Here is a 16,075-nt window from a genome sequence, read left to right on the forward strand (position 1 = left end):
TTCCGGAAAAGGCTCAACGTTGTATTTACAGTTCTTTGTTCTTCCGTCTGTCAGGCATATCGTCAGCAGGGTGTAAAAATACCTACCGGGATCAGAGGAGCAGTCTACACAAACAATTATAAAGATTTTCTAGTTAATTATCGAAAAATAATTAATCAGTAACTTTTTCTATGTTATCAATAATAGTAGTAACAGTAATATATTAATAATATTGATAATTGCCACTAGTAACTTTATTTTTACCAGGGTTTATATGAAATTATTTATCGTTTTCTTCCTTTTATCTATTTTTACTGTTTTCTTGTTTCCCGGGGGCGGGGGGGCATTCAACAGCACTTACATTCACTGGAATAATATCTTGATTTATATTACCCAAGGGAAGTAGATCCCAGACCCGGAAATATGTGGATAATAGATCCACTTGTATCTAACAGCAAAGAGGACATATTAAGCATAAACGAAACAGAAAGCTTCATTGATCTTTCTGGTGATGATAGTCTTAAATTAAAATTCAAGTCCTCTTTATCAAGAGCTCATTTTTTATCTCTCTCAAAAATGAATACCCATTTGTGAGTGAGAAAGCTATGAAAATTTTGGTTCAATTTTCAACTACATATTTATGTGAAAAAACTTTTTCATCGAAAGACAGTAAATAAAGCTCGGTACCACTATCGGCTTAAGATCGATGCAGCTCTTCGTCTTGAAGTAACATTGAAACTGAATCTCCGCATCATGATGTCAAATATAAAAGAGCAACCATCACACTTAAAACGTCTTTTTTTAAATGACTACTATATATATATATATATATATATATATATATATATATATATATATATATATATATATATATGATTCGCTATTTGATTCAATATTCAATGATTGCAAAACATGTTCAACGTCTTTTTCCTCATTATTTTTATTTGCATTTTTTTCAGGACGATAATATTGCCTTTTTAATGATATTTTTTTGTCAAAAAAGAGGAAACTTATTGAACCAATCTCATGTCAGCAAAAACTAGAACAGAAGAAATTCAATACATCAAACCTGAAAGAAGTCCAAGGTTTGTTTTAATATCCAGAACATGGGGTGTTTCAAGATCTCTTGGGCAGTTAGGTTTTCTCCCCCAATCAACATTGATCTAAGAAGGGATTCGGTCGTGCCATCCAACTTCTTTTGTGACAAACTTAAAAGAAGAACAAAGTGAAAGCAAAACAAAATTAATATTTAAGACAAACAAACAAAAAAGTAAATTAAATAATATGCTTTATTTATAAAGCATAAATATGCTTAAATATGCCTTAAATATGCTTTATTTTCTAAAAAAGAGAAAAATACCAAAAAGACAAGTAATCTTGATGAAAATATCGACGTCAGATTCGGCATATTAAAGAACCTTAATATTGAGTGTTCATTCTCCTATCGACAAAAATTTAGTTTTGCATTTTTGCCAGGATACTTTTTTTCCTTTGGTAATTCTATCGAACCGATGGCTCTAGAAGATCGGGAGAGGGTTCACTGAAATTAAAGGTTCTATAACCCTTTTAAACTGAATAAAAAACTGTCCTATGGGAAAATGGTGGTTTATGTCATTTTGTGGCATTTACATTTAAGTTTCCCCCTGCAGAACCAAGGCGCTATTGATTAAAAATTCTGAGAATCAAATAAAAAGTATAAAAAAACTATATATCGAGCTTTCTGGTTGCAGAGGAACTAAAGCTGCAAGATTGCGCATGTACTTACTAGATTGCTTCATACACGAAAACCTTCTGAAGCACGCCTAGTGGACTTTTTTTGTGAACACGGCTTGATGAATTTTTGAAAAATTTCTTTGCTTAAACTACTGACAAAAGCTTTGTCAATTTTAAATTTGCATGGTTCTGAAATATAGTTTTACCCCTTGATATTTAAATTAGAAATTCCCCTTAAAGGTACTTTATTAAGGGTTTTCCACTTAAAGGAAAACCATCTGATGTATGCTAAGTCGACGTGTTTTCGAGCGTGATGGGTAAAATGGTATCTTGTGTTATAATTGTTGACAGGGGTGTCATAGAACAGAAGGGGAGCGCCCCCTGTTACCTATGTGCACTTCCATCACAGGGGAACATTTCTGGGGTTGCCACTAACCTTCATCTTACCCAGTTATGAAACTCAACCTTTAAAAACACGATAATTTTTGTTTAATAAGTAAAAATAGATACTATAAAAGAAACTAACCATTGGTTCTACCTATATTCCGGAATATAGTTATAATATCCAAAATTATGTTAATTATTTTATAATTAGGATGATAAAAATAAGTGATGCAGTGGAAGTTAAATTTATCAGAGAGCATTTATCGCTTTTTAAAAAACTAGATTTGGGCGAAGAGTCTTACAACAAGTGCGATTTCTTAAAGAAAAGTGCGAAGAAAAAAGGGCCTTTACCTAAATGTAGAATCACGAATAGAGGTATTACAGAGGCGAAAAAGAAGAAAATGATGGACACACTTTTGCCGCATGCTCCAATGGAAAAGACACATTTCTGGGATTTCCTACCGGTTAGTTTTGACGTCCAGGATTTGACAGACGAAGAAGGTTATGAGGATTAACTGGACTCAACGATGTACCAGTGAAAGTTTGGTGCACCACTTAATTTTTGTACTTTTTCAAACATTTTACTTTTATTAGATTTTACATTATAATCATTGTTTTTCAAATCAACTAGTTCTTAACTTCCATGCTAAAATAATAAGACATTCACAGTTTTGCCATGGCTTCCCAAGGCAAAATCGGAAATCTTACGTTTAATCCGCTACATTCATGGTTTTGCCCAGTCTTTCTCTGAAATCTCTCGACAAAACTGTGAATGTAATTCTGTTTTTTCTCAATAACTCAGTGCATGAGTAAATTTTCAAAGTGAGAATAAAATAGAAAAATCAGGCTTAAAATTACCAACCTTATAGTATAATTTTTTTTCCGACAAATCAACTCAGAAAAAAAGATGGAGCGATTCTTAGTTTTTGAAACTTCAAAACTGTTTTTGAAATACGTCAAAAAGCCACATTCACGGTTATGTCTTTGGACAGCAGTTTTCTGTTCTACTGCTTTCTTCAGACATTTTTCTACGTCTCTTAGAAGATTGTCACCGATTTCTTGCTTATATTTAACCATCTTTTTTTTCTTAAAATACCTGACTCTAGCTCCACCATTTTCTTCTTCCTCTAGTCCATGTCCTGGACTGCAAGTTCAGCCTCTTTCTTTTCAGCTTTAGTCGCTTTTTTTAGACGATTCACCAAGTTTTCGTCAAATAAAAAGACATAGTTCATAGCTAGCTCTAGCTGATCTGACCAAACAGAGCTGCTTCTTTGTGATTAGCCAAAGCTCTGGTATGTTCCCATAATTGCCTAGTCTCAGCAACAAAATCTGTAGCGTTTGGGGTCCACTCCTCTGTACAGCATTGTACGCTAGTCATCAACTGAGCTGAACGAAAAAATCCTCACTCTACATCTGCGCTTCCGCGGTAGAGCAAAAGAGTAGCCCTAAGTACTCGGACCAAGACCAGACATTTGACAATACCAGCTGGTGTCTTCAGCTCTTGGTTCTGTATATACCATAGCTATCAATTCGTTTACTATTTGTGGGTGTTGATACAAGACCAGAATATAATAATAACCATTCTCTCTAAAATTTCTATGAAATAAAAATAAGGCTATTTAATAGCAGTGTCCTTTTGCCACTTCTCTACAGCAGCGAGGGCTAGAAAAGTCACAACAAGAGAGACAGATTCTAGCCTTTGAAAAATTGCTTTCAGAGAATTCTAATTATCCACTCGACAGATCACATCACAAACCAGATGGTCCAATCTATCTCAGGCCAAACCATGGTTACAGAAGTCATTCAGCAACGAAGATGACGATACCTTGGACACGTTATCCGTATGAAGGACGAAAGCATCTCAAGACAGATCATGGAATGGCAATCTCAGGGAAACCACAGGAGAAATTGAAAAAAGACCCCCTTGTGTCACAGACATCAACAGGATCTGTCACACATTCTCACAGCCATGCAACTCCAACAAGAAGATCGTTTTGGCACTGGCGCACATGTAGGACGACTGGCAGCTCTTCTTGGATGTCCTGGGTGCCTCTGGTGGTACAGAAAAATCTAAGGTCTCAGGTGAGGATTTCTTAGGCGGCAATAGTCTTTGCGGTGACTGTTTTTTTCTATTCCCTTCTCTATCTCTCTCTCTTTCCCCGTCACGGGTCACATGTTAGCATCAATTACGCTAAAGGATTAAATATTAAGTGCCTAAAAACATGTAAAAAATGTTTGAAATCTTATGTCCGATATTACGGAGTAACATTGGTTAACATTTCCCCTAAATTTTTAAGGACAAAAAGTCTTGTCAAATTTAACTAACTAATTTTGTTTGTCTTCACGATTAAACGTGACATCACAGACAAATTTGGTACTACATAGAGTTATTTAGTATAGTTTGAAGATTTTTTGAAGGTTACAAAATATAGCAGCTTACCAAAGTCTGACAGCATGGTCCTTATCGGTCCCCGATCGTTGTTGTATGAAAGCAGTATGTTTTCTGGTCTGATAGATCCATGGGCTAGACCTAGCCCATGGACGTAACCCATTCCATTGTTGGCGTCCCACAAACATGTTTTGATGGATAATACGGGTGCGCAAAAAATAGATTGGACCCTTAGCTGATCTTCAATATATGACTTTAGACTAATTTTAGATAGTTCGAAAGCAAAATATCTAAACGTGCCATCATAGACAGTATGCAGTAACCTAAAAGATAGAGGTGGAAATTAAAGACAAGATTAAAAAAAACGTATTAGAAGACATTAAAAACAAAATCATTCAAAGACAAAAACAAGATATAAAAAATGATACTGCACTTTTTACAAGGATAGTGGACATGAGCGTACGGAGGGGGGCAGGTGGGGGGCTGGTTCCCCCTAGAAATTCAGATTTACACTAGATACGGTTAAAAAGCAGAAGGTTGAAAAAGCAGTTGAAAAAAGGAATATGGCTAAAAAAGCAGTTGATAAAAGGTAGATGGTTGAAAAAACTGGAAATAAATCAGCTTGAATGACAGAATAAAAGTCAAACAAGAAGCAATTATCCATAATGTCTTGGAAATATTTAGCTCTAATCCAAGAGGATTAATGCTGAAGCTTATTGATGATTTTTGGTGATTGCTCATTAATAAAGATTTCATAGGTATGATAGAACTTGCTGGCAATGTAAGGTTTTGTGAACTGACAATCTAGCTTCAGCTTCCCCCCCCCCACCCTTCATCACAGAATCAGCCGCACCCCTCCCTAGACAAGAAGCTACGTACGCCCATGATAGTAGATCATGAAAAGAAAAATTGCGAACTCAAAATGTTGTCAAAATTCAAAGAAAACTAGATCTAAAAATCAGTCTTAAGTAGAAAATCCAGGTGGAAAAAGATCGTTTATATCGACTAAACGATCTATAAAAAAAATCTGTATTGTGAACATTGTGGTCAAACATAATGCTAAATCAAAATCACTCAGGAATTTCCCAATAATAGGCTAGAGAAATTTCTTCTTTTTAATTTGTTTAATACGCTTCCATCATTGAGCCTTGTTGTCCAATATCTAAGTTTGCAGAGAGAACAGGCTTCTAAAAAACAGGCATTGACAAAAATCAAGTAAAAAGGAACAAATGGATCACAGGATCTGTTAAAAATTAATATTCTTTTATATCTAGGTTAATGACCTCATAAACACGGTTAAGAATCTAAAGCCCAGGACTTGCTGTCTTCTTTGTCAACCATTATCTGTCACTAACTATGACAAGAGTTTGTATTTCTTGCATGCATTTAATGCGTTTGCTGATGATAGTACTCTTGGCATAGCCAATTAAAACTGAGTATGATCTTCGTTCAAAAACGATTAGCTTTTTGAAATTTATATTCAGTTGTTTAATATTAATTGCCTTGACTTAAAAGTTGGAAAGTCATGCTTTCTTATTTTCTCAAGACTATCGAAGGCTAAATCTGGTCTCACGCATTGAAAGGTTCTCTAACAAGACGTAAGGATCAATATGGTCGATTCCTGTTCATACTGTTTTGTTTTTTGGATATCCTCGTCACTGAGGCCCCTTTCAAAACTTTATGATAAAGCATGAACTCTTACATAAGACACATTCCGTTCTTGACTTAAACCCTTTCTTCATTGGAAATCTGTTTATTTTCTGTCTTGTACTTCTTAACTTTTCTTACGTTGCATCACCAGCATCCTGCTGCTGCCACATGTTGTAATTACTTTTATTAATTACTTTTATTTCTACTCATTTTTGGTTTAATAGAGCACAATGTCTTCCTATGAAAAAATGTCTTTCCATGAAGTTCCATTTTCCCCTAAATACTTTCTAACGTCATTTTCCTAATTCATTATGAGACTATTTGCTTCTCGTTTGGCTCCAAATAGACGTCCGAAAACCGCAATTGGCAATTAGTCATTTATTTGTAAAACGTACCATCTTACACGCATGACTATAAAATATTTCGCTGCATAGGCCAACAATAAATCAAGAAAAATACCTTAGAACGTTGACATGGTCGCAATATCTCAAGATAAATGTCTCTCTGTAGAATGTGAGAGCCGTTTTAGAACAGACGCGCTTTATGGCTACATCTTTGCCGTAGCATTTTCCATAGTACACAATGGTTTCTTCTCGAGAATTTTCTTCCAGCTGCATATTTGGGAAGTACGAAATATCATCTTTGAATATTTGGCCCGATGGTTTCTTCCTATAGCTGTCGAAAGTTCTCCGAGAGACTGCCATTTTATTATGGATAATGTAGAGTAACCCTAAAACAGATGAAAACAAACTTGACATGACATAGGCTATAGAACTATAAGATAAACCACCTAATAAAAACAGTATGACTTATTTTCTACGAAAACTAAATTCGTCATTTTTCTACTAAAGAATATAAACTCCAAACTCTTATGCAACAAGAAGAATTGCCACATACTCAGCACTATGTTTGAATTTATTCTTTTCAGAGAATGTCTTCTGGTTTTCTTTGTTCAAGAACCAAGAGGAAAAACTGAGAGTGAATGTGCTTTGAATATATTCATACACAAAATTGCTAGAGTGTGCAAAACATCCCTCATAACAATCTTTGAATATAATAAATAACTGTATTAGCATTGCCTCAACTTAGAATTAACTAAAATTGAACAGTCTGGCAAAACTATGATAGCCATTACTATATATATATAAAAACAGTGGTCAAACTATTGAATCATTATCACTTGAAAATTTTATTCTTGTTGCAAAATACAAAATAATTCTTAAAAAACAAAAATAATTCTTACAAAACAAAAATACATCCTAAACACTCACAAATTATTCTTACAAAATACGTAAGTACGTTTTACAAAACAAAAATAATTCTTACAAAACAAAATTATATCATAAAGAATCAGAGATTTTTCTTGGAAAATACAAAATACTTTTTAAAAAACAAAATATACTTCTCACAAAGCAAAAAATAATTCTTACAAAATAAAATACATCCTAAAAAATCACATATTCTTATTACAAAAGACAAAAATAAATTTTAAGAAACCAGAGATTTTTTACATGTCTTAAAACGACATTAAATATACTTGAAACGAAAAAAATCACGTTCAATATTTTCGAAATACAAAATGAGAATGATATAGATCTCATGGTTTTTTCTATTAGAAAAATATTGTTTTTAAGTAGCACGAAAAAAGTTTCAAAACTGGAGTTAGAAAAAATACGTGCGGTGCAAACATAGAGTTGTAGAGCTTTCCTAATGTATACTTGTCAAATTGCCCTTTAACTTTTGCTAGCAAATCATATGTTTTGCGAAGTTTTTTTTTTCAGCTCATTAATAACCAGTGTGTGTATCGCTCTTATCGATGACCCAAAATGAGCATCTAAACACTTGAGTAAATCAGACTTGGGAAGTGATCGAGTCTACTTTAAGGGACTCTGAATGTGTCTTTTCATTCTGGTTCACTATCATAAACTCTATATGCCCATAAACATATATGCCCACAGAGCAATACCTACAACGTCTGCACCGGCCCTGAGGGGGGGGGTGTCAACACAGGAGTTTTTGTTATCTGGTCTTTGAAGTCTTTTTAACGAAATGACCATACGCAAAGGAGTTTTTGTTATATGATCTTTGAACTATTTTTAACAAAATGGCTACCTCAAATTTTTATGAGATGTATTTGGGGAAAAAGGGCTTAGGCGGGGGGGGGGCAGTTGCCCTTTGATCACCTTCGACTCTTAAAAAGTGTACTAGAACTCTCGATTTCCAATCGAATGAGCCCCCTTTGAAGTTTATACGATGACCCTTTCTATATGAAGTGCCTCTGAGAAAAAAAATAAATGGAGTGTGGGGGGAGGCTAGATGCCCTCCAATCACTTTTGACTCTTAAAATGTAAATTACAACTATCAATTTTCAATCAAATGAGCCATCTAGGAATTTTATACGAGTATCCCTTCCATAACAACCCTATATTTCCCCAGGGCATAACTTACAACGCCTACCCCCGGGCCCTGGGGGGCCGTGTTGACACCGGAGTTTTTTCTTATCAGAACTTTAAACTATGTTTAACAAAATATCTATCTCAAAATTTTATCTGATGCATTTAGGGCGTGGAGGAGGGGGGGGGGGCTAGTTGCCCTCCGATATCTTTTGACTCTTAAAAAGTGAACAATAACTTTCAATTTCAAATCAAATGAGCCCTCTCCGAAGTTTATACGAGTATCCCTTCCATAAGAACTATATGCCCCAAGAGCATTACTCATAACGCCTGTCTCCGGGCCCTGGCAGGTTCTGTCGACACAGGAATTTTTCTTCTCTGACCTTTGAACTCTTTTTAATGAAATGGCTATTATAAAAAATTTATCAGATGGGCTTGGGGAAAAAGGGTGGGTGTGGGGGGGGGGGAGGGCTAGTTGGCCTCGGATATCTTTAGATTCCTGAATATTGAGCTAGAACTTTCAATTTCCAATCAAATGAGCACCCTCTTAAGTTTATACAAGCATCCCTTTCATAAGAACCATATACGCCCCCAGGATAACACTTACAGCGCCTATCCCCAGGGCCCTGAGAGGCGTTTTTGTTATATAATTTTTGAACAATTTTAAAAACACTGGCTATCTCAAAATTTGTAGCGGACGGGTTTGGGGAAAAAGAGCGTGGGGGGGCTAGTATAACTCTCTGACTCTTAAAACGTGTACTAGAACTTTCAATTTCCAATCAAATGAGCCCTCTATGAAGTTTATACGAGCATCCCTTCCATAAGAACTATACATGCCCTTAGGGCATAACTTAGGACGCCATCCCCTGTGCCCGGGGGGGTTGTATTGACACCGGAGTTTTTCTTATCCGACCATTGAACTATTTTTTTTTAACAAGATGTCTAACTCAAAACTTTCATCAGATGGGTTTCGAAAAAGAAAACGTGGGGGGATATAGCTTCCCTCGGATCTCTTTTAACTATTAAAAAGTGAGCTCGAACTTTCAATATCCAGTCAAATGAGCTCTCTTGAAGTTTAATAAGAATAATACATGCCCCAGGGCATAACTTAAAACGCCTGCCCCCGGACCCGGGGGGGTTGTGATGACACCTGAGTTTTTGTTATATTGTTTTTGAATTATTTAAAAAAAAGCTATCTCAAGTTCTTATCGGATGGGTTTGAGGACAAAGGGCGTGGAGAGGGGGGGGGCTAGGTGCCCTCAAATCTCTTTTGACTCTTAAAAAGTGAGCTAGAACTTTCAATTTCCAATCAAATGATCCCTCTTTGAAGATAATACGAGCATCCCTTTCATAAGACCCAAATATGCCCCCAGGGCATAACTTACAGCCTGCTCCCGGTTCATGGTGGGTTGTGTCGACACCGGAATTTTTGTTATATGATCTTTGAATTATTTTTAACAAAATAGCTATCTTAAAATTTTTATTGGATGCATCTGAGGGGGGGGGGGAGCTTATTACCCTCCAATATCTTTTGACGCTTAAAAAGTGAACCAGAACTTTCAATTTCCAATCAAATGAGTCTCTGAAGTTTATACAAGCATTTCTTCCATAAGAACCATATATGTCCCCAGGGCATAACTTATAACCCTTGTCCCTGAAGACTGTGGGGGGAATGTTCTGCTCAAACATATAATTTCCAGAAATTTCAACTACGTTGAACAAAATGGCTATATCAAAATTTTGATTTGATGTGTTTGGGGAAATGGTGGGCGTGGAAGGCTTGTTTGTTGCCTTAGAATCACTTTCGACTATTAAAAGGGAACTAGCCATTTAAATTTCCAATCGAATGAGCCCTTTCTGGAGTTTCTACGACAACGTTGTCTATACATAACCTTACATGCCCCCAGGGCATATAAGGTTTACTTAAAACCCTTGCCCTGAGGGCTGTGGGGGAGATGTCATCCTCAAAGACCTAATTTCGAAACATAAAACTACGTTGAATAAAATGGCTATCTCTAAATTTTGATTGGATGCGTTTGGGGAAAAGTTGAGCGTGAGAGGGGGTTAGTGCCCCTCAAATCACTTTCGACTTAAAAAGGGCACTAGCCCTTTGAATTTCCAATCGAATAAGCCTGTTTTGAAGTTTCTACGACACCGCCTTCTATAAAAACTTTATATGCCCCCAGGGTATAACTTAAAACCCTTGCCTTGAGGGTTCTGGGGGAGGGTCCTCCTCAAGAATATATTTTCTATATGAAAATCAACTATGCTGAACAAAATGGCTATCTCAAAATTTTGATTGGATGTGTTTGGGGGAATGATGGCCGTTGGGAAGGGGGCTAGTTGCCCTCCAGTCACTTTTGACTATTAAAAAGGGCACTAGCCCTTTGAATTTCCAATCGAATGAGCCTTTTTTGAAGTTTCTACGACAATACCTTCTATAAAAAACCTTATATGCCCTCAGGGCATAACTTAAAACCCTTGCCCTGAGAGCTGTGGGGGAGTGTCCTCCTCAAAAAAATATTTTATATCTGGAAATCGACTACGCTGAACAAAATGGCTATCTCTAAAATTTTGATTAGATGTGTTTCGGGGAATGATGGGCGTGGGGGGGGGGGCTATTTTCCCTCCAATCACTTTCAAATATTAAAAAAGGGCACTAGAATTCTCGATTTCCAATCGAATGAGCCCCCTTTGAAGTTTCTACGACGACCCCTTCCATATTAAGTACCTCTGGGGAAAAAATAATAATAATAAATAATAAAACATTGGAGTCGTATGGCCTTTAGTATAGGCAACGCTATAGCGTTGCCTTTGATAATTTAGTTTTTAAGTAATATTGATAGTGTGATTGATATTTTAGGAATTTGCGGATAATTCTTGAGTGTGTATAGTCTTCTCTCTTGCTACTCTTTTCCTGGTTACCAACTGATATCAAAATCGCAGCAGTCAATGGGGCACGGGGGACTTGTATTTTTGGTGAGAGAGAGATTGAATTTTAAGGAAAGGGAGGACCAATTATGGAATGAAGGTAAGATTTAAATTTTTTCTATTGAGATTGAAATCGATAAAGGTAAAAAGTTAATTCTTTGCCTGGTTTATATACCCCCAGGCTCATCCGGAGGAAATTTTTCAGGAGTTTGATCACTTTTTAAGCAGGGTCCAGTCTAGTTGATCGGAGTGCGTAATTCTGGGTGATTTTAACTTTGATTTATTGAATTTAAATGGTTTTAATTTAGAATTTTTTAATCTTGCATTATCTTATAATTTGTACCCAGTGAATCTGATTCCTCCCCATATCACTACTCAGTCGGCAAAATTAATTGATAACATATTTGTTTCTTCAAATCTATTGAGGCAAGCATTCTGTTATGTTCTCCTTCAACCTGCTTCTGACCACCTCCCGATTGTTTGTATGATAAATAGTATTAGAACTTCGGCAAAAACCTAAGTAAGAGAGTTTTTTTTTAGAGATTTGAGAAATAATAACTTGAGAAAGCTGAAAGAACAAGCAGAAAGAGCGAAGATCAAAGTGCAACTAGAGCATTCGACAGGTTTATGAATATTCTCTTACCGGTATATGAGGTATCTTGTCCTCTGAAGAAAATGACGAAAAAGAAAAATGAGTCAAGAAAGCCATGGATGACCACAAAACTGCTTGATAGGATGAAACCAGCTTTTTGAAAAACGTATACAGAGCCTGGAAAATGTGAGTCTATTTGAAGAATTTAAGCAAGTGAGAAACAAAGTTAACCATAAGCGTCTCAGTGAGAAAAAAGCAAATTATGCTTCTGCTTTTGATAGTAAAAGTGGTGATGCAAAAGGAATCTGGCGACTAATAAATGAGGTTTTGAAAGGGATGACTAATGATAATGATAGAGTAAAGAGTCTGTTGGGGAATGGAAGTGAAATCACTGATAAACAGGAAATGGCAGATGAATTTGGAAAATATTTCACGAACATTGGCACAAGTATTAAGGAAGAAGTAGCTAAAAAGTCTTGATGACATCTGGAAAAGTCCTTTATTGATAATCTAGGTGAAGGGTGCAGTTTTTCGTTCGAGAAGTGCGCAGCAAAGGAGATCGAGAGCATAATTAAAGAACTGAAGTCCAACTCGGCCGAAATAGATGGACTTAATCTTAGACCTGTAAATGGTATCCTAGTTTAGGCCTATATATTACCTTGCCTACTTCATTTGATAAATCTATCACTCCAGACCGTTGAATTCCCTAGTGGCCTTGGACTGACAAAGGTAATACCATTACATAAAGGAGGCAACAAACAAGAACTATCGAATTGGGGACCGATTTCGTTATTGCCTATTGTTTCTAAAATCTATGAAAAGATAATTCACAGGAGACTTTATGAATATTTGGATAAACTAGGAATATTGTGTGGCAGCCAATTCGGATTCTGCGGTGAACATTCTACTAGCAAAGCTGTTCACCATCTTCTGGATGTAGTCAATGGAACAATAGAAAAAGTTTTTATTCCTTTAACGATCTTTGTCGACTTCAAAAAAGCCTTCGACACTGTGGATTTTGAGTTGTTGCTGTGTCGCCTATCTAGTTTGCGGATAAAAGATATTTGCTTGGATTGGTTTAAATCCTATTTATATGGAAGGTCAACTAAAGTAATGTTAGGTGACATCGTTAGCGAAGTCTGTCCTGTAAAATGTGGAGTTCCATAGGGCTCAGTCCTGGGTCCGATACTTTTCTTGTATACGTTGATACTCTGAGGTTCTACATGCCTGAAGCAATTGTTACAGCATTTGCAGATGATACTGCTTTGACGATTTCTGCACGGTCACTGGAAGAACTACTGAATAAAGCAAACCGAACACTGGAAAACCTTTTGGTGTTTACCTTCTTGAGTTACCTTGCTGTTAATACTTCTAAGACAAATTACATGGTTTTTAGTAGGGTAGAAAAATTTTAAATAGTGCTTTTATAGTGTTCGGAAATTTTTCACTTTCACAGGGTTTTGAATAAATATTTTAGATTTTATGTTGATAATAATTTTAGTTGGAAGAAGCACATAAATATGATTTCTTCTAAACTTGCACGAGGTCTTGGAGTGGTGCGGCGTTTGAAACACGCGTTACCTTTAACTGTTTTAAGAAATGTATATCATACTGTTTTTCATCCTTTTATAGTTTATGGTTGCTGTATTCCTGCAACTAATTTTCTTTTAAATATTAAAAGACTGCATATTCTTCAGAATAAGGCACTTCGAGTACTGGGTGAGTTTGCTCAATATAAGCACAAGCGTGAATGTTTTATAAGTTTTTGAATTTTAAATGTTCATCAGACCAGGGAGTTTGGGATCAGGTTGGAGTTTTTACTTACCAAGTCCTTAATAGATTATTTTCTGAATGTTTTAGAGATTTTTTTAAGTTTAATTCTGATTATCATCATCATAGGACTAAAGGTCGTGGAAGCTTAGTCTCAGAAGTAAGGAGTACAAGTCGATCCAGCTTTGTAGTTAGAAATTATGCAGTTAATTTGTGAAATGGTTTCCTGGAGAGTATTTGGGAGTCAGAAAACCAGTTTCAGTTTAAAATTAGATTTAAAAAGTATTTTGTTGGGTAGGAATTAAAAATGTTTGATTGTTGTTTGTTATATTTTTTGGGGGGGAGGGGGGGGGGTTAGTTTGTATTTTGTGTTTTTTCTTTATTCGGGAGAGTTAAATAGTATTTAAAGGTAAGAAAACAGTAGGAAGAGTAAATGTGTGACTCTGCTCAAGCCACAATAGTGGCTTAATAAAACGTCATATGTTCTTACCATTTCTACGTTTGTTGATGTTGTTATTTAAAAAATGTGGTAAGTGTCAGTTAAATATGATGTAACTATTAGTTGAAAATAAATAAAGTCCTCTAAAAAAAAATTCAACAGTGCTGATGTTGGATGTACGAGAGCAACTAAACCACGAAGGCAACTGTTTGGGCAGCTAAACCATTCTCAAGCCTTTCCCTAAAACCGTTCCCCCAAACACATCAAATCAAAATATCAAGATATCGATTTTATTCAATGTAGTTGAAAGCTGTGGAAACTAGGTCTTTGAAGATGACACCCCCCCTTCCACAGCCCTCAGGGCAAGGGGTGTAAGTTATGCCCTGGGGGCTTATAAGGTTTTTGTAGAAAGTGTTGTCATAGAAACTTGAAAAAGGGGTCATTAGATTGGAAATTCAAATGGCTAGTGCCCTTTGTAATTGTCGAAAGTAATTGGAGGGCAACTTACCCCCCTCTCATGCCCACCATTTCCCCAAATGCAAACAATCAAAAATTTTGACAACACCCATTTTTCTAAGGTTTTGAGATCCCAAAGTTCTGGAAATTAGGTCTTTTAGGATGAAAACCTCCAAAGCCCTGAGGATAAGGGTTGTAAGTTATGCCCTGGGAGGTATATAAGGTTTTTATAGAAAGTTGTTTTCGTAGAAACTTAAATAGGGCTCATTCGATGGGAAATTCAAAGGGCTAGTGGCCTTTTTAATAGTCGAAAGTGATTGGAGGGCAACTAACCCCCCTCTCACACCCCCCTCACACACATCCAATCAAAATTTTTAGACGGCCAGTTTGTTCAACTTAGTGGAAAGTTCTGGAAATTAGGTCTTTGAGGATGATAACACCCTAAGAGCCCTCAGGGCAAGGGTTGTAAGTCATGCCCTGGGGGCATATAAGGCTTTTTTTTATAAAAATTGTCGTCATAAAAACTTCAAAAAAGCTCAGTTGATTGGATATTGAAATGGCTAACGCCAATTTTAATAGTTGAAACTGATTGGAGAGCAACTAACCCCCCCCCCTTCATTCCCACCATTTCCCCAAACACATCCAATTAATATTTTGAGATAGGCACTTTTTTCAATGGAGTTGAAAGTTCAGGAAATTATTATTTTGAGAATGACAAACCCCCCAAACCCATAAGGGCAAGGATTGTAAGTTATGTCCTGGGGGCATATGAAGTTTTTATAGAAAGTGTTTTTGTAGACTTCAAAAAGGGGTCATTCGATTGGAAATTAAAAGGGCTAGTGCCCTTTTTAATAGTCAAAAGTGATTAGAGGGCAAATAACCCCCCTCTTACGCCCACCATTTCCCCAAACACATCCAATCAAAATTTTGAGATAGCCATTTTGTTCAACGTAGATGACAGCTGTGGAAATTAGGTTTTTGAGGAAGAACCCTCCCCCCACATTCTTCAAGGCTATGGTTGTAAGTTATGCCCTGGGAGCATATAAAATTTTCTTATAGAAAATTTTGTCGTAGAAACTACAAAAAAGGCTCATTCAGTTGGAAACTGAAAGGGCTAGTGCCCTATTTAATAGGCTAGTCGAAATTGATTGAAGAGCAACTAACCCCCATTTCACGACCACCATTTCCCCAAGACATCCAATCAAAATTTTGAGACAGCCTTTTTTTCAACGTAGTTGAAAGATCTGTATATTATGTCTTTGAGGATGATAACCCGCCATCCCTCAGGGCAAGGGTTGTAAGTTATGCCCTGGGGTCAAATAAGGTTTTTCCAGAGAGCTTTGTAATAGAAAGTTCGAAAAATTTGAAAATTTGAAGGG

At 36.3% G+C, this 16,075-nt stretch overlaps 1 protein-coding gene across 1 annotated transcript; it reads right to left on the reverse strand.

Moving 5' to 3' along the window:
* Positions 1 to 1,095: 1,095 nt before the first annotated feature.
* On the reverse strand, positions 1,096 to 6,819 carry LOC148943559 (serine/threonine-protein kinase/endoribonuclease ire-1-like). Its single transcript, XM_089101166.1, has 3 exons — positions 6,575 to 6,819; positions 4,517 to 4,788; positions 1,096 to 1,187 (listed from the first exon to the last, which is right to left on the reverse strand). Exons 1-3 carry the CDS (start codon positions 6,817 to 6,819, stop codon positions 1,132 to 1,134), a joined length of 573 nt encoding a protein of 190 aa, XP_088957292.1. The 3' UTR covers positions 1,096 to 1,131.
* Between the last annotated feature and the right edge of the window lie 9,256 nt (positions 6,820 to 16,075).

The sequence above is a fragment of the Artemia sp. Qi Xiang Cuo genome, chromosome 15, assembly GCF_049724085.1.
Source record: "Artemia sp. Qi Xiang Cuo chromosome 15, ASM4972408v1, whole genome shotgun sequence".
NCBI lineage: Eukaryota > Metazoa > Arthropoda > Branchiopoda > Anostraca > Artemiidae > Artemia > Artemia sp. Qi Xiang Cuo.